This window comes from Pseudophryne corroboree, chromosome 3 (genome assembly GCF_028390025.1).
Source record: "Pseudophryne corroboree isolate aPseCor3 chromosome 3, aPseCor3.hap2, whole genome shotgun sequence".
Taxonomy (NCBI): domain Eukaryota; kingdom Metazoa; phylum Chordata; class Amphibia; order Anura; family Myobatrachidae; genus Pseudophryne; species Pseudophryne corroboree.
In genome coordinates this window covers 473,401,188-473,419,940 of record NC_086446.1, presented here as the reverse complement: position 1 = coordinate 473,419,940, position 18,753 = coordinate 473,401,188, and the positions used below count along the sequence as shown (strand labels likewise).

The following is an 18,753-nucleotide window of genomic DNA, read 5'->3' as shown; positions in this document are numbered from 1 at the left end:
GGTTATCTAGCTCCTTGACTGAATAATATGTTTCTGATAAATTCTCTTGTTGATCATTTAGCACTAATCCAACTATTCCCTGGACTCTGTCTTGGGGTCCAATTGTCTCCAGTCTTGGTCTAATTACTCTTTGTTTGTCCATGCTGGCTATTTGCCTGACCCTTACCTCAAATTGTATCTGTTAATCAAATGATAACTAGTAGTGAACATGATATGTGCCTTACTCCCAATTCAAGTCCATTTCACCTCTGAGGCCAAGTAGGATCTTGTCTCAGATGCCAAAATTATAGTTGGAATAAAGTTTTAATTCTCTCTGTTTCTAACCACCTGGCCCCCGTCCTACTCTTGCTCCTTTCATATCTCAGCCCACCAGTCACCATGCTCAACAATCATAGCCTACCTGAAGAAGAGCAGTGTGAAGTTAATAGCGTGCACGTTTTCTTGCTGTCACTTTAAAGAGGTGACATGATGGAAGGATATACTTCCCTTTGGCCCATGTGCAGGTATAGGCTGCCAGAGAGAGATCCAAAGCTATACTGTAGGCTACAATGGCTAACACCATCTAAAGTCTGTACAGGTTGAGTATCCCTTATCCAAAATGCTTGGGACCAGAGGTATTTTGGATATCGGATTTTTCTGTATTTTGGAATAATTGTATACTATAATGAGATATCATGGCAATGAGACCTAAATCTAAGCACAGAATGCATTTATGTTACATATACACCTTATACACACAGCCTGAAGGTCATTTTAGCCAATGTTTTTTTATAACTTTGTGCATTAAACAAAGTGTGTATACATTCACACAATTCATTTATGTTTCATATACACCTTATATACACAGCCTGAAGGTCATTTAATACAATATTTTTAATAACTGTGTGTATTAAACAAAGTTTGTGTACATTGAGTCATCAGAAAACAAAGGTTTCACTCTCTCACTCTCGCTCAAAAAAGTCCGTATTTCGGAATATTCCGTATTTCGGATATTTGGATATGGGATACTCAACCTGTATTAGCTACTGGTTTGTTAGCTTGTCAGCGATTGGTAAACTGACCATTTTCGCAGTCCTCTTAGAAAGCTATGGTACTGTTTTTGTAAACAAAATAGTATGACCGCCACATGAAAAATCTGACCCTAATGTTACATGGCCCTGATACCAAATGCAACAATATGCACTAAGCAGCCATTTATAGAGGATTGATTGCAAATAAAACATAATTAAACTCCCAACTTACTTATCTCAATCAATAGTTATGTGTGATTTTGATGATTTGCACTGTATTTGAATAAACTGCAAAACTAAATTAATTTAAAATATAACTATACAATAGCTCTTCATTGACTTTAACATGTAAATCTATTTTTTTCTGTATTCTAAATGATTAGCCTTCTTTGCTGTAACAAGAACTCATACTGTATAGTACTTTCTGGCACATACTGTAATAGCCTAAAAGCAGATATCATGCAGTGCCTTGTGGTGATAATCCTATTATTAAGTACCGGGGATTGTGACTCTTAATTGTACACCTTAGCCAAGTGCCCCAGCTGCTAACAAAATAGAGACTGGGTCATTTCTATATTTAAGTTTTAAAGAAAAAAAAATGTGACAAGGAGGTTGGAATTAATTTCCAATTATAGAGTGGGGATAAACTAAAGGGATTATTGGTAGACATTATAAAAGCACATTGCCCCTGTCCCTAAGGGCTATTTGAAATTCTGCGTACAGTAAGTAATTAAACAGGCTGAACCCTGGGTACTGCTGGATATCATTTATACTTATCTTATTCTCCTTCACTCTAGAACTCCATCTCTATTCATTAACGAGTGGCTGGATTAGAAAGGTAAAAGATACTTTATTACTTGTTACTGTACAGTGATATAATGGTATGACAGTGCTGTTGTAGCCTATGGCTTATTTTTTTTTTAGACAAACATATTTGTTCTTAAATGTGAATATGGTTTTCAGTATGGAATGTAATATATTTGATGGAATACCATTATGAAATATATTACAAACATGCCATGTTCCCTTTAAAGGTTCAATGTCTGTTTAAAGGGCCAGTAACATAGACAACTTAAAGGGCCTCAAATCATTTACATATACTGTATTTTTAAATGGCATTGTTACAGATTGTATCTTTCATCAGAATCTCAGACACTTTTACACATAGCACTACAGCTCACAATTTTCTAGTTCACGATTGGACAGTAATAATACAATGAATTTAGGAACCTTGTGCTTTTACAAATATTTTCTTTTGCATGCATACACAGATTAATTAGATTCTTAATTGGTTTAATAATATTTGCTGTCTCAAACTCTTCAGCTCTGCCTAGAGCAGCAAATAGCACTGTAATCTTTTTTTTATATAAAATATGTTGGAATTTTTTTAAATATAAATGACAATTGTAACAATGCGATCCGAAGCACACACATATTCTCCTAATATTGTTGTTATTCTCAGTGGATATGAGAGGTGCCAGCACTGACATTATTCCTGCCTAGTGCAAGATACTTACTGAAAGCATGCTTATATACAGTACGGTTTTCTTATGTATTCACTGTGCATGAAAGAACACTTCATTATCATGTCAAAGCAAACAGTCCAACTATGCATGTAGGATATTTGATACCTTCTGTGTACAGGCAGAGGATAAGATCTCTGACCCTGAAATAGAACCTATGTCTTACAAGTAAATAGTGTCATTACATTCTACAGTCATGATGAAGTCTTCAAAACTGTCTCCTGCTCATATTATCATATATCACATCATACAATAACTGTGAGTGAGTGAATCACAGAGGCTGGCGCTCATACAGAATATCTTCAGCCTGGACCTGTCATGAAATCACAATAATAATCTTTAAAACATAAACTAATGATTTTCCTACAGATTTCTCTGGGTTAATCCCTGCTCTATCTGTAGAAATGACAAAACAAAACTGAGTAAAAATTAATCTCACTGTATGCTGGGCTGAACTGAACAGCAGGCATTGTGGTCTCATCAATATGTGGGTGAGAGTTATCAAATCTTGGAGAAAGATAAAGTGGACAAAGATATAGTACCAACCAATCCTGTCATTTTTCAAACACAGCCTGTAAATTAGCAGTAACAGCTGATCTGTTGGAAATAAGGGGTCTATTTACTAAGCCTTGGATGGAGATAAAGTAGCTGGAGATAAAGTACCAGCCAATCGGCTTCTAACTGCCATGTCACAGGCTGTGTTTGAAAAATGACAGATAGGAGCCGATTGGCTGGTACTTTATCTCTGTCCACTTTATCTCCATCCAAATCTTAGTAAATAGACCTCTTAATCTCTCTCAACTTTATCTCTCCCCAAGGACTGATATATCGCCCCTATGCTTTTTCACTTTAATATCAGTGAACACAGCACCGAAGACATACAGGGGATGTGGGGAACGCAGCCACGGCAATAACACGCCCGCGGGGGAGAGGGGTTTGCTGCTGCAGAAGCGGGGACTGGCAATGATGCCCCAGCGGGGAAGTGGGGAACCCGCGGCTGCAGAGAGGAAAGTTATCACTTTCCGAAAAACTGTCTTCTCAAAAAGAGAAAAATTACTCCCACAGAGCCATGTTTACTAATTATCGGGTTTTAGTCCCGATAATTAGTGCTTCTTATTGCCAGCAATAAGACATTAATAATTGCAGGAATGTACTAACAATCACATGCAGTGAGAGGGGATCCAAAAGGAGAAATTAATACAAAAGCAATAATTTCATTTCTATATTTGGAACCGGGACTTTTCTGTGCATGCGTGGTCAGCTGACCAAACATGTGCAGCGCCCATTAACAGGAAGGGTTCCAGATGATACCTGTCTTGGTAATTTTTGCAGAATAAAGCCCATAGGCTACTATATGGTACCACCACCTGGGAATGACATTATCCTATCAGGACCAAACTTTGGAATGCTTCACATTCCGCAGCCTGGTAAATCCGGCAGCACTGAAGCCCCCACAAAATTCTATTGACAGTGGCATAGCTATAGTGGGTGTACGGTGTGTGGTGCACTGCACAGGAGCCCCTGCTTCCACTGGGCCCACACTGTCTGCCCACCCTGCATCCATTTATTAAATACTTGACCCTCTGGAATCCTGCAGCAGCGACGCACAAATCACCGGGAAAATGTTGCAGGACCATGGAAATGGCTGCCGTGCCATTTTCCCGGAGACCTGCATTTGCGCACTGGACTCTGGTACAACGCTAGGACCTCCTTTGCTGCTTTACCTTATATTCAGGAAATGCTGTACTATAGTAATGGAAAAAAGTTTGCTTTTCTCACTACGGGGGCTGTTAAATATTTGAGGGCTATTCCCCGAAAACAGACATTATTGGGGGTACCCACACGTATTAAGTATTTGTCCAATGTACAATGGAGGCATTGCAGCATATGTCTTCAATATCTGCCACGTTAACTCCATTCTTGTTTGCAAATACAGCCCCCATAGGCAGGGGCATCTTAAGAGCGGAAGAGGCCCGTGTGCAGTTTCCGACTGGCACCCCTTCTCACTAGCCAGTATGCCAGTATGCATGCAGGCCAATCTAGTACCGGCGATAGCGATGCGCGGGGCCGCGCATTGCTATCGCTGTGGGGCATACACACGGAGAGATCCGTGCTTAACTTCTAAGCAATCTAGTCAGATTGCTTAGAATTTAAGCACGGCTCTCTCCGTGTTGTACCCCCCTTTACACTCTCATCATGTAATCTATGTGAAGACAGATGTGGACGACATCACAGAACGGACAGAGCTCAGAGTTTCAAACTTTTCTACACATGGGAACTGCGCAGAATTATATCATTAATAGCAGCCTGAAGAAGCAAAGCGGGGAAACATAATAATTACTAAGCGTCTTCTTATAGGCTGTCATAGTGATTTTTATAAAAAGTGAAACGGATGTAATAAACACACATTTTTTTTTCATAGTTTTGCTGCTTTAATCTGAATAAACAAAAACATAATTAACTTAAAAGCACTTGTTTCTCAGATCCGCTGGAGTCCCCGATGATGCACTCCTTTTGATGCTCACCAATCATTCTAATGTAACAAACCAGCCAGTAACTATTATCAACTGGAATATTGGTCTATAGGTTTTCCCAACCACTATTTGCCATTTCACAATTTGGTGTATTCACATGAAAAGATAATGCTTTTTGCTAATACCTGTAACACACCATTTGTTTTTGTGTGTGTATTGTACTACCCTGAGTCTTGGACAGTCTGTGTGGAATTTGTATCTTCTCACTATGTATGTGTGGGGTTCCTCCAGGTACTCCAGTTTCCTCCCACACTCAGGTTCGGTATGTTAGTTTGACAGTTAAAATATTGACACTCACACTATGAGGTTGAACATGGTATGCCAACATGTTAATAATGGAATTAACCACATTTTAGTAGTGCTGACTTTGCAACTTCAAATATGATGGTAAATAGTCATGTTTGCAGTAATATACAGTAGTCAACACTGTTATAATGCTGTAAATCAGATTTGTACCATGTCGGCATGCCGGATTGGACCTCATAGTTTCTCCATTACTGTAACATTATAACTGTTAAACTGCCCACCACATCCCCTACACTCCATAAACATACCGGTAGGTTAATTGGTTACTGACAAAAATAAATAACCCTTGTGTTATAGGGAATATAGGTTGTAAGCTCCACTGGACCAAGGACTATTGTGAATGACTGACTGTAATATTCTCTGTAATAGGATAAAGATCCATTTTCCGACTTTTATCATCTTTACTCTAATTGCAGCTGTCACCATGAGTAGCGATGCAGAGATGGCGGTCTATGGTGTGGCTGCACCGTTCCTCAGAAAGCCAGAAAAGGAAAGGATTGAGTCCCAGAATCAGCCATTTGATGCCAAAACATACTGCTTTGTCACTGACCCCACCATTGATTACATCAAGGGGAAGATTAAGAGCACAGACGGTGGAAAGGCTACAGTTGACACGGAAGATAACAGGGTAAAATATAATTGTGTCCAATCATCTACAATGAGTTTCTGGGAATTATTTGCACCAACTTTCACATGTTTGTTTAACCCCTAAAAACATATTTTTATTAAGCAGATTTTGCTTCAGATCTGTATAGTTGATAGATCATAAGTGGAGAGGAGGAAGTGTGTGTGTGTGTGTGTGTGTGTGTGTGGTGTGTGTGTGTGTGTGTGTGTGTGTGTGTGTGTGTGTGTGTGTGTGTGTGGACTAGCATAAAGCAGGATGGTATGCTGGGCCTCTTTTTTTAAAGTTTTCGTTACAACTAGATTGTTAGCTCTCGCGAGCAGGGCCCTCTTTCCTCTTGTTGCCAAATCCCTCTTCTCGACACATTTCACTCACAGCTCTCTCCTACTCAGCAACCATCTTCACCCACATTTTCTCCTGCTGGTAAAGGCTCACCTCTATCTATGGCCACCAGCCCCAAGTAGTACGATGAGTACTCCCTCGCTACTTACATCTTAGCTGTATTATGTTTTGAGAATTGCGGTGCTCTTTGTTACCTGTACTCTATTTTTGTTATTTATTTACTGTAATGCTAAGTTTTGTCTCCCTGTATTGACCTCTGTACGGCGCAGCGAAACACTTGTGACGCCTTAGAAATAAAATGTCATAATAAAATATTATGTGTTCTTTGCATTTGTTTTGGTAAATATAATATGTGTCCTTTGTGTTTGTTTTGGTAAAATATAATATATGTCCTTTGCATTTGTTTGGAGTCATTGTATTTAGTTCCAAGTTTGTAGCCAAGCTGTAAAATTATGGATGGATGTTTTATGATTTTCATATCTCTGTCTTACATAACAGACCGTCACTGTGAAGCCTGAAAATGTTTTCCCTATGAACCCTCCCAAGTTCGATAAAATTGAGGACATGGCAATGTTAACTCACCTTCATGAACCAGCTGTCTTGTATAACCTCAAGGACCGTTACAAAGCTTGGATGATTTATGTAAGATATTCCCTACTGGCCTTGTGTGCGTCATCATTCTGTCATCATATAGTATACATAGCATAGATCACATGTGAGATCTTACTTAAAGTCCTATACACCAGATATATATGACATAAAGACTAATGGTATCAATTTATACATCATAGATGTCAACTATTCTATATATATATATATATATATATATATATATATGACATAAAGACTAATGGTATCAATTTATACATCATAGATGTTCAATTCTATACAACAGGTATCCAGGGAGACTCATATACCTCGCACTGGAAACGGGATCCCGACTGCTCACATAGTGCACTGATAAGATTTCACAGAGGGCATAATAATCAGTTATGTACACAGGTGACAGTGCTGTGCAGTGCAGTAGGTGTGCGCAAAGCACTCTCACCTTTTACATTGATTCAGCGAGTCAGTCAGATGCATTAAATAAACTACAGCTCCCAGCAGCCCTTAGCACCGAAGCATTCCGGCTCTTAGGGCTGCTGAAAACTGTCATTTATTGAGTGCATCTTCTTCCCTGTAATGCGGTGCGTTGGGACACTGGCGCTAACAATAGTGACTGGCTGCTTGGCTGCTGTGCAAGTCTCCGGGAGAGCCACTGCCAAAGGGAGGACAGCAGCTTAGCTGCTTCCAGGAGGAGAAGCAGGAGAAGCATTACCCACCCCTCCCCCACTTGCAGTACCTCCAGGCCCCATCCGCGGCACCCCCACACCCTCCGTCCAGCACCCGCGGTGGCTCCGGACCCCCCTACCCCCTCCCAAAGTAGGAGTCCAATACACAGGATCCAGCATGGCGGCACTCAGAAAAAAATATCATTGCAATGCTCTTCTCTGAGTGACGCCATGTTGGATATATATATATATATATATATATATACACTGTTCAAAAAAATAAAGGGAACACTAAAATAACACATCCTAGATCTGAATGAATGAAATCTTCTTATTAAATACTTTGTTCTTTACATAGTTGAATGTGCTGACATCAAAATCACACAAAAATCATCAATGGAAATCAAATTTATTAACCTATGGAGGTCTGGATTTGGAGTCACACTCAAAATTAAAGTGGAAAAACACACTACAGGCTGATCCAACTTTGATGTAATGTCCTTAATACAAGTCAAAATGAGGCTCAGTAGTGTGTGTGACCTCCACGTGCCTGTATGACCTCCCTACAATGCCTGGGCATGCTCCTGATGAGGTGGCGGATGGTCTCCTGAGGGATCTCCTCCCAGACCTGGACTAAAGCATCCGCCAACTCCTGGACAGTCTGTGGTGCAATGTGGCGTTGGTGGATGGAGGGAGGCATAATGTCCCAGATGTTCTCAATTGGATTCAGGTCTGGTGAATGGGCGGGCCAGTCCATAGCATCTGTGACTTTGTCTTGCAGGAACTACTGACACACTCCAGCCACATGAGGTCTAGCATTGTCTTGCATTAGGAGGAACCCAGGGCCAACCGCACCAGCATATGGTCTCACAAGGGGTCTGAGGATCTCATCTCGGTGCCTAATGACAGTCAGGCTACCTCTGGCGAGCACATGGAGGGCAGTGCGGCCCCCCAAAGAAATGCCACCCCACACCATTACTGACCCACTGAAAACCGGTCATGCTGGAGGATGTTGCAGGCAGCAGAACGTTCTCCTTGGCGTCTCCAGGCTCTGTCACGTCTGTCACATGTGCTCAGTGAGAACCTGCTTTCATCTGTGAAGAGCACAGGGCGCCAGTGGCGAATTTGCCAATCTTGGTGTTCTCTGGCAAATGCCAAACGTCCTGCACGGTGTTGGGCTGTAAGCACAACCCCCACCTGTGGACATCGGGCCCTCAAACCACCCTCATGGAGTCTGTTTCTGATCGTTTGAGTAGACACATGCACATTTGTGGCTTGCTGGAGGTCATTTTGCAGGGCTTTACAGGGCTCTGGCAGTGCTCCTCCTGTTCCTCCTTGCACAAAGGCGGAGGTAGCGGTCCTGCTGCTGGGTTGTTGCCCTCCTACGGCCTCCTCCACGTCTCCTGATGTACTGGCCTGTCTCCTGGTAGCGCCTCCATGCTCTGGACACTACGCTGACAGACACAGCAAACCTTCTTGCCACAGCTCGCATTGATGTGCCATCCTGGATGAGCTGCACTAAATGTGCCACTTGTGTGGGTTGTAAACTCCGTCTCATGCTAGAGTGAAAGCACCGTCAGCTTTCAAAAGTGACCAAAACATCAGCCAGATATCATAGGAGCTGAGAAGTGGTCTGTGGTCACCACCTGCAGAACAACTCCTTTATTGGGGGTGTCTTGCTAATCGCCTATAATTTCCACCTGTTGTCTTATCCATTTGCACAACAGCATGTGAAATTGATTGTCAATCAGTGTTGCTTCCTAAGTGAACAGTTTGATTTCACAGAAGTGTGAGTGACTTGGAGTTACATTGTGTTGTTTAAGTGTTCCCTTTATTTTTTTGAGCAGTGTATTTATATATATATATATATATATATATATATATATATAAAGATGCCATGACACTTCAATTGTGATGCAAATAGGTTTGTATATTGTTTTTATTCAGCAATCAGCAACGTTTTGGTCCTACATGACCTTTTTCAAGCTCTTGTATCATTTTCTATTCCAGACATATTCTGGTCTGTTCTGTGTCACTGTGAATCCCTACAAGTGGCTGCCAGTGTACAACCCCGAGGTCGTCAATGCCTACAGAGGAAAGAAGCGCCAAGAGGCCCCACCACACATCTTCTCCATCTCTGACAACGCCTATCAGTTCATGTTAACTGGTATGCCATAGCACATATATAAAACATAGCGTTTGCGCTGACTGTTTTGATATTCATTTGACACTTTGGATGGATGGATGGATGGCTATTTTATCTTGAGCAACTATGTAAAATTGAATGCAAATATAATTTATGTTATAAGAGTGCAAGCAGCGCTTATTATTCTATTGGCCCAGGAAGATGTACACATTATATTGACAGCTGAGAAAGAAAAATACTGTCTATTAAAAAGAAATTTTAACCAGCGAATCCATTATTGATTTGATTTTAGAATACACTGAAAACTATTTAAATATAAGACATCGATGATATGTATGTAAACTAAATTTGAATCTCTCTTTTTACCGTCAGATCGCGAGAACCAGTCTATTCTGATCACGTATGTAGACATAATTTAGTTAATTTTAGTAATCCACCTTTTATTACCATAATATAGCATTCAGTATTCCTGATTTGACCTTTATACTGTATATAGTAATGGTAGAAATTGAATATTTTCTTCTAATGATCTCAAATAATACTTTGTCTTGCTTGATTAATCATTTGTGCTTTTGTGATAAAAAGTTCCCAAATAGGATCCTAACATGAAGTCTGTACAAACAATTTCTCTTATGAACATGTCATGTGCTAAGTACTGATATAGTGTGATGCAACATTCTGATCTGTACTATACTGCAGCGGAGAATCCGGAGCAGGGAAGACTGTGAACACCAAACGTGTCATCCAGTACTTTGCAACAATTGCAGCTGCGGGTGACATGAAGAAAAAGGAATCCAGCAGTATGATGAAGGTATGGGAATTGAAGCTGGAATCTCGCCAGAAAATATGAAATAAGAAAGATATTACAGCACATTCCAAATTTGTAAAGCTATGGTGTCATAAGAATTGAGAGATAGTTCTAAGGTTAATTTTTTACAGGGTCAAAATACCGACATTCATTATGCCGACACGGTCAAAATGCCGACATAGTCAGAATACTGACATTTTCAATGCCGACATATCAAAATACAGACGTGTTTTTCTGTTTTTTTGTGTGCCAATGTCGACATGGTTGACATCGACACCATCTATGTGTTATCGCATGGCTTGCTGCGCTCGCCATGCTTCGGACACTATTATATTCCCCATCCAGGTCCACTGGGATGGTAAAGTATGAACAAGTATGTTTTGGGGCAAAAATGCCTAGAAATGCATGTCGGCATTTTAACATATCAGCATTTCAAATGTCGGTTTTCTGACTATGTCGGCATAATGAATGTCTGTATTTTGACCATGCCGTTATTTTGAATGTCGGTCAATGGCTGTTGGGATTATGACCGCTGGTATTGTGTCCGTCGGTAAATCAACTGCTACCCCTTCAGGGTTAGACTAGGGTATTAGGGTTGGTTTAGTGGTTTGGGTTGGGTATTAAGGTTCGTTTAAGGGTTGGGGTTAGCTGTTAGGGTATTAGGGATAGGATATTAGGTTTGGTTTAGTGGTTTAGGTTAAGATATTAGGGTAAGGGGGTTATGGTAAAGGAGAGGTTTGGGGTTAGAGTTGGATTAGGGTTGTTAGGGTATTAGGGCCAGGGATAGGATATTAGGTTTAATGTTTAGGATGAGGGTTAGATTAGGGTACTAGGGTGAGGGTTAGGGTAGGGATGCTCTACGTCCCGGATTTGGTGGAATTGTACTGGATTTGGGGTATCTGCCCCGGCTCCCAGGAATAGTGGTGCAGAGAAGATTTAGTCATCCGATGGTCAGTAGGTGCTGGTAACAGAGCCTGCAGCAGCATCAGGAAGATTGTGAGGCAGAAACTCATGGCCAATTCAACAAGGTCCAGCTGGGGAGACTGTCCAGGATGGAGTACAGGAGCCGTAGGGAAAAGACTAAAAACAATCAGAAGTTCATCAAACAAGTGTAATCACTTTGCAATGTCCAAGCACGGTACCCAACAAGTAGTGCCCACTTATACAGTATATATAATAGTATGCCATAAAAATATACAAGGAATATGATGGCCATAAAAATATAAACACATAGGTGTGATTGTATATAAACAGGCAGTTCATCTCTGATTGGACAACAAATCACTTTGTATCTGTGGAATATTCTTTTAATATTTTAATGAATGACTTTAGTTTACATATAGTTAGTAGTATTAGCTAGTACTTACACACTTGTCAGTCTCATATAATTAGTTGCACACGTTGCCCCCTATCCATATGTCCACTTTAAATAGCCATAATCATTATCAGCGTGCAGTTGCAGCAGCACTATCCTTGGTGCAAGCAATGCATCTGAAATCAGATGGATCTCTGTGTCCACACAATTCAGCATAACCTGCAGTTGTGTCTGCATGCCTTCCACACAGCCTTACTCAAATTAACTTATGTGCAAATGCCCCATTTTCATCCAGTGACATGTGCTGTTGTAAATGGGTGTGGAGACATTGGCTAGCATCAGAGCCAGATTTACACACAATATATGAACCCGTGGGCTCATGTGGGCATTATACACAGGTGCAGCAGTATATACATGTGGGCATTACACACAGGTGCAGCAGTATATACATGTGGGCATTACACACAGGTGCAGCAGTATATACTGCTGTAGATTTGGTGAGTTCTTGATCAGAGATGTACGGACAAGGTAGGCAGTGCCTCACCTGTCATACTCCAGTAAACTCCAAAGTTTTTACTTACAAATCATTAGAATAATACGGACAAAGAAGATATTTTTATAGTCAAAACTCTGGAGTACACTGGAGAATGACAGGAGAGGCTCTGCCTTACCTGACCACATTTCACTAAGTTGCATTCATTTAGCCACAAGTGGAGATGTGACTGAGAAGCAAATGACTCTGGATCACTTGGCTTTGGAGCATGCACAGTGCTAAAAATTGCAAGTGTTGTATGCAAAAAAGGACTTATGTGCAACTCTGCATCAGCCAGTTATTGCCAGGAATATGCAGCAAATAGTTTTGCGGGATTTTAATTGGGCTACAATTATTTACAGTACTGTAGTTTATTTATTTAGAAAAGCCCCTAAACCATACTTGCCAATTTTTTGTGTCCCCTGGCCGCAGAATCCCAGAGAGGAGAAGCTGCTGGCCACTTCAGGTGGTTATGCCAGGCTCTCACATTAGGCCCTGTCCCCATCACGCAAAATGTAGTGATTAGCTGGTCTGTGCGGAGGGGCAGGCCTAAAAGTCACAATTCTCATCACGTAGCCCCACCCCCTCTATGCGGAGTCACAATTCCCATGATTATCTCTTCTTCCTGCCTGCTTCACTAGGAAGAGGGCAGGATGTGGGAGATCCGCCAACTCTTGAAGGGGTGTGGAGGACTACATGAAAAATCTGGAGTCTCCCGCAACTTCCTAGAGAGTAAGCAAGTACTGTGGGGCAGATTTGTTAAGCCCGGCGAAGTGATAAACTGCAAGGTGATAAAGCACCGGCCAGTCAGCTCCTAACTGTCATTTTTCAAACCCAGCCTGTGACATGGAAGTTAGGAGCCGATTGGCTGGTACTTTATCACCTTCCACCTTATCACTTCACCAGGCTTAATAAATCTGCCCCTGTATGTCTTAAACATGTGCATAGCTGGCCCCATAATCCACCTGACGCACTAGAGACCAAATGAGAGTGGAGACTGAGTTCTGTGTGACTGTTACAGGTGGTATGTTTAACCTTTACCTTTCATTTTTTCTTCACATACAGGGCACCCTGGAAGATCAAATCATCCAGGCTAACCCTCTTCTTGAGGCCTTTGGGAATGCCAAAACCATCAGGAATGATAATTCATCCCGTTTTGTGAGTTATTTCATTTTTTTTTATACATTGCCACAAAAACTTTCTACTTGTGTCTATAAATATACTGTTAATAGCCAAACACGGCACACAATAACTGCAAATTTGGAGCGCAACAGGGGGGAGCCGGCCAGTACATATACACATACATGTCAAGTTGTATGTAACATATGTGCTGACTTCCTTACAAGTGGATCAGCAGCCGCTGCTGCAGTACACATGGGACACAGGCACATTGCTCAGCCTGTCTATCTTCAATAAGCCCGCCCTCAGACTCCTATGAAACCATATTGGGGTAGATTTATGAAAGCTTGGAGAGAGATAAAGTGAATAGAGATAAAGTACCAACCAATTAGCTCCTAACTGTAATTTTTAAACACAACCTGTAAACTCAAATGGCATTTAGGAGCTGATTGGTTGGTACTTTATCTCTCTCCATCTCATTTTACCTCTCCAAGCTTTGATAAAGCTCCCTCATAGTGCATAGTGTTTATAATATATAATTAATAAATAATACTATAACTACAACAGTATTATTTAGTAATATTTTATTACATACATTGGGGGGAGGGGGGGTAATCCAATGGGGGGGGGGGGGGTTGCATGATTTTTTTTATTTATTCACTGATATTTTTATCTCCCCTATCCAATTAATTTGTGAACAAACAAACAAACAAACAAACAAACAAACTGTTTTTCTTGCAAAAATACATAGGATCCGCGAAAAATCACAGACCTATGTATTTTTGCTGCACTAATCGCCGAAAAAATAGTCACTTATCAGGGATTTGGCTTCATCTGGCTAAGGCAGGAGAAACCAATCCCCGATAAGTGCCAGTATCTGGGGATAAGCGCCACCTATCGGGGCTAATAGGATAGCACCCGGTGAACCAATTAGCTGCAGTAAATTACTGCGTCTAATTGGATACCTCCCATTGTGTTGTAAGGAAATCAATGTGCATGTACTGTATATCTCTAACATGAAAATATACACATTGATCCAACAGTGATCAGTGTATATAATACAATATTAAAAATAATAACTTATAATGACTTTAGCATTATTACTTATGGATTTCATTTAGAACATTAACAACATTTTAGATATATTTATATATGTGTCTCACCTTCCCATATTCATATGTAGTTGCAGTTTTATGGTAGTCGCAAGTATTTTAGATACAGTCAGGTGCTGGTGCGGTGTCTCGAAGTATATTAATTACATATGTGTGTGTTGCTTCAGCTATTGATATATGATGGTATTGCATGTTTACCCAATAGGGCAAATTTATTCGCATCCATTTTGGTACTACGGGGAAATTGGCATCTGCAGATATTGAAACATGTGAGTATTTATTTGTATGACTTACATACATAAACACAATTAGTAAAATGTCAGCAAAACTTACTGCATACTACACTTTCAACATCTTAGATTGATTTAGATCTACTTAAATATGTCTCTCTTTCCAGGCAGGCAATAAAATAATTAGCAATGGTTATGTGCCCTTGTAAGTGAGTTCTGGGACCAAGTTTGTCATGATATTAGAAACGCCCTGCATATAGATTTCCAGATGTCTCCAACAACTTCTGTGTTTTGGAGCATATACTCCCCTACTGACATACATAACTTTTCAAAGGGAGAACACCTGATCAAAATTGCAGCCACTGCTAAGAAAATGGCTCTATCACAAAAGAGTGAAACCATGACAACTGCTCTTGTTTTGTTATTACACAGAATTTCTTATTTATTCACCATGGACTGGACAGCCACATCAATAGATAAATTATTTTCTACCTGGTTACCTTATGTGGTAGCTTAAGTACACTATTCATTCAATCCATACCTACCTTATGTCCTTCCACCTTTCATACATTCTCTGTTATCACCTTAGCCCATGGTCACCACTGTATATGTTACCTGTGCCAATTAAAATATAATATGTATATATTGACTGTATCAAAGAGTAAGTATGTTAAAACCAAAGGGTATTATGCATCACTTTGGTCTTAAGGCGTAAATGTAACCTATGTATAAGTAGACTTTGCTGTGCCTGGCACTAGTAAATTATGAATAGTGATCCAGTGATTTTAGTAATTCTCAAACGGAAATCTCTCTAAGGGAGAACTTATCCTGGATCCCTGTTTTCACGATCATGTCTGCGAAAAAATGGCACTTATTTCAGATTGTGTTTCTCCTATCTCTGGACAGGTGAAACAAAATCATTGACAGTGGCGGCCGTCGGGAATAATTGACTTACCCCCAGGGATCAGTTAGCCGTGGTAATTTGGTGCGGCTAAATGAATTCCCCACAAATGTCTCACTAATAGTGGTGGCTCCAGAGGTGGGGCTGCAGCACAGTTCATAATAAGAGAGCCACACCAACTGCAAGTAAGTCCCGGCCTTTGATGTTTGGCAGCATTTGGAGTGGCAGTTGGTGTGTCTCCCCTATTTGAATTTTGAACTTGCCTGCAGCCCCACCTCTGGAGCCACTACTGATTACCTATATAAATATTATCTGACATAGGCACATACGGGTTGGGTATGGAATACCGGCAGCCGGGATTCCGGTGGTCCGAATAGTGACACAGGGAACTCGGCCGCCAGAATGTCGGTAGCGGAGCGAGCACTAGAAAGCCCCTTGCAGGCCCACTGTGCTTGCCACGCTGCGGGCTCACCACGGGGTCTATTCCCACTCTATGGGTGTCGTGGACACCCACGAGTGGGAATAGCCCTGGCGAAGCTGTCGGTTTTCTCGTTGGTCAGGATCCCATCATCAGTATTCTGACCGCCGGGATATTAACTACATCCTGTGCATATGTATTAAGAATTTTTTATAAAACAGCATTTCGGAGTATTTTTGAAAAAAATGAAGTATCCCCTCAATGTAGGATACCAAAGAAGATATAGCAGATATCTGCTGCAGTCCCTATATACTGTATCTAATTGTATCATTAGTCCACATAAAGTAGGTTTCTATGGGGACTGCAAAATTGAGATTTACCAAACTCCGAATAGCTAATCTTTGATCTCCATCTATAGATACCATTAGCCCTTTTAGCCTATAGGCTACAGTTTGATTTTTTTTTGTACAGTGAGGCTTCCAAATGTGCATTTAGAAAGCAAGGTCCAAACCTGGAAGTAAAGTAATATACTGTACTGTAGGCGGTATCCGTTCACATGGTCGACCATGTTATGGTCGACAGTCATTAGGTCGACCACTATTGGTCGACATTGACATGGTCGACATGGTCGACACATGAAAATGGTCGACACATGAAAGGTCGACACGTGAAAAGGTCGACATGAGTTTTTTAACTTTTTTTTCTTTTGGGGAACTATTCCATACTTTACGATCCACGTGGACTATGATTGGAACGGTAATCTGTGCCGAGCGAAGCGGCAGCGGAGCGATGGCACCATGCCCGAAGCATGGCGAGCGAAGCGAGCCATGCGAGGGGACGCGGTGCACTAATTGGGGTTTCCAGTCACTTTACGCAAAAAACGACACCAAAAAAAGTTAAAAAACTCATGTCGACCTTTTCATGTGTCGACCATGTGTCCATGTCGACCATGTCAATGTCGACCAATAGTGGTCGACCTAATGACTGTCGACCATAACATGGTCGACCATTCATACCGGAACCAATGTAGGCAGCTCACTTTATATTTTTTCTTTCTTGCAGGCACAGGCCCCTATTGGATCACGTGCCTGCAAGAGATTATTGATACCTACCCCAATAAATAAATAAATAAATAATTGCTACAATATGCAGCAATAAGAAATTAAAAGAGAAACATTCGTGCTGCAGGGTCTCTGGTGGCTCAGGGATTCCATACTGGTTTTAGCCCTCTCTGACCTCCTAAAGCTGGAGAGGAGATCTGCAGCTAGAGACAACACTCACTGCGGAGGGACTTTTTCAACTCCCTGTATAGTACAATATGATGAACAAAAAGTTTTAAGTACAGTGAGGTAGATTTGAGATTGATAATCACAGAATAGGTGGAAGAGTGGAGATAAGAAAGTAGGGTTGGGGAAGGGAATGGTGTACGTCCACACAATATATATTAGGAGTGCCCTATGAGAAGACAGTAACAGAAATGGCATTGTTGCTTTAACATAAGTACATGTATGGATGAACGTCTTTATTTTTTGACTTTCTAACTCATCAAGATCTGGCAATGTTGTTAATATCAATGTTTATCCAAAGTTGATAGCTATATGTGGGTGATTATCTGTATTACGCACAGGACATTTACATAATTGAAGTACATGAGCTATTTCTATACCGCAAATATTTTTTTGTTTGCTTGTTTCCAAGTCTTAAATAGTTCATTGGTAGAAAATATTCACCAGAAAAAAATTCACTACAGTAAACCGTTCCTTCTGGAACTAATAAAAACTCTGTGTGATGCACAGGATACTTGGACACCAGAAAACAAAAAAATATTTGTGGTATGAAAACAGTTCATGTACTTGAATGTTTGTAACTGTCCCGTGCAGCAGTGGTTCCTACCCACATTTAATAGGGGGGCTGTTGCTACCCCTGTGCCCGGAGAGGAGACAGTCAGCTCCGGGTCACGGCACCTGTGCACTGTGCAATGGATCTGTGTCACACAGAGAATCACCCATGTTGATCTGCAGTAAGGAATGCCACCATGTAACTAAATTTAAATACCGTATAGGCTAAAATGAGGCTAATGGTGTGGAGACGCCTGCAGGTCAGGGCCAGATTAACAATGGGGCGGATGGAGCTTCAGCTCCAGGCCCCAGATAAAAATAGGTCCATCACCATGACAGCATGATGATTATTAACTGCCCAGCTGGTCACATGGTTGCCATAAATGAATTAAAATTATATTTTTAATTTTCTCACCAAGTGCAGGGGGGAGAATGTAATAGGGTACGAGAATCATAAAGTGAGAGATTTTGGGAGATTCCTCCTGTGTGTTTTTTTTTTTTAAGTGGCAATCATTTACATGGCAAAATCAACCTGGTTTTGCCATGTAAATGATTGCCACTTTTAAAAAAGAGCAGAAATCTCCCAAAATCGCTCACTTTCTGATTCTCACACCCTATTACTTCCCCCCCCCCCCCATGGTGTTTTTCTACTCCTGTATATTCTGGTAGACATTGGGGTTTATTTTGTAGGGAGTGTACACTCCCATATATCACTGGCCATACCAA

The 18,753-nt window shown here is 40.9% G+C and overlaps 1 protein-coding gene across 1 annotated transcript in view; it reads left to right on the top strand.

Moving 5' to 3' along the window:
* The first annotated feature begins 1,739 nt into the window (after positions 1 to 1,739).
* Positions 1,740 to 18,753, top strand: part of LOC135056068 (myosin-3) — a 74,771-nt gene continuing 57,757 nt past the window's right edge. Inside the window, exons 1-8 of the mRNA XM_063960787.1 lie at positions 1,740 to 1,848; positions 5,790 to 6,001; positions 6,836 to 6,979; positions 9,619 to 9,775; positions 10,127 to 10,154; positions 10,454 to 10,565; positions 13,475 to 13,567; positions 14,846 to 14,909. Coding sequence (XP_063816857.1) covers positions 5,798 to 6,001; positions 6,836 to 6,979; positions 9,619 to 9,775; positions 10,127 to 10,154; positions 10,454 to 10,565; positions 13,475 to 13,567; positions 14,846 to 14,909 — 802 coding nt within the window. The 5' untranslated portion in view covers positions 1,740 to 1,848; positions 5,790 to 5,797. The remainder of the gene's footprint in view (positions 1,849 to 5,789; positions 6,002 to 6,835; positions 6,980 to 9,618; positions 9,776 to 10,126; positions 10,155 to 10,453; positions 10,566 to 13,474; positions 13,568 to 14,845; positions 14,910 to 18,753) is intronic.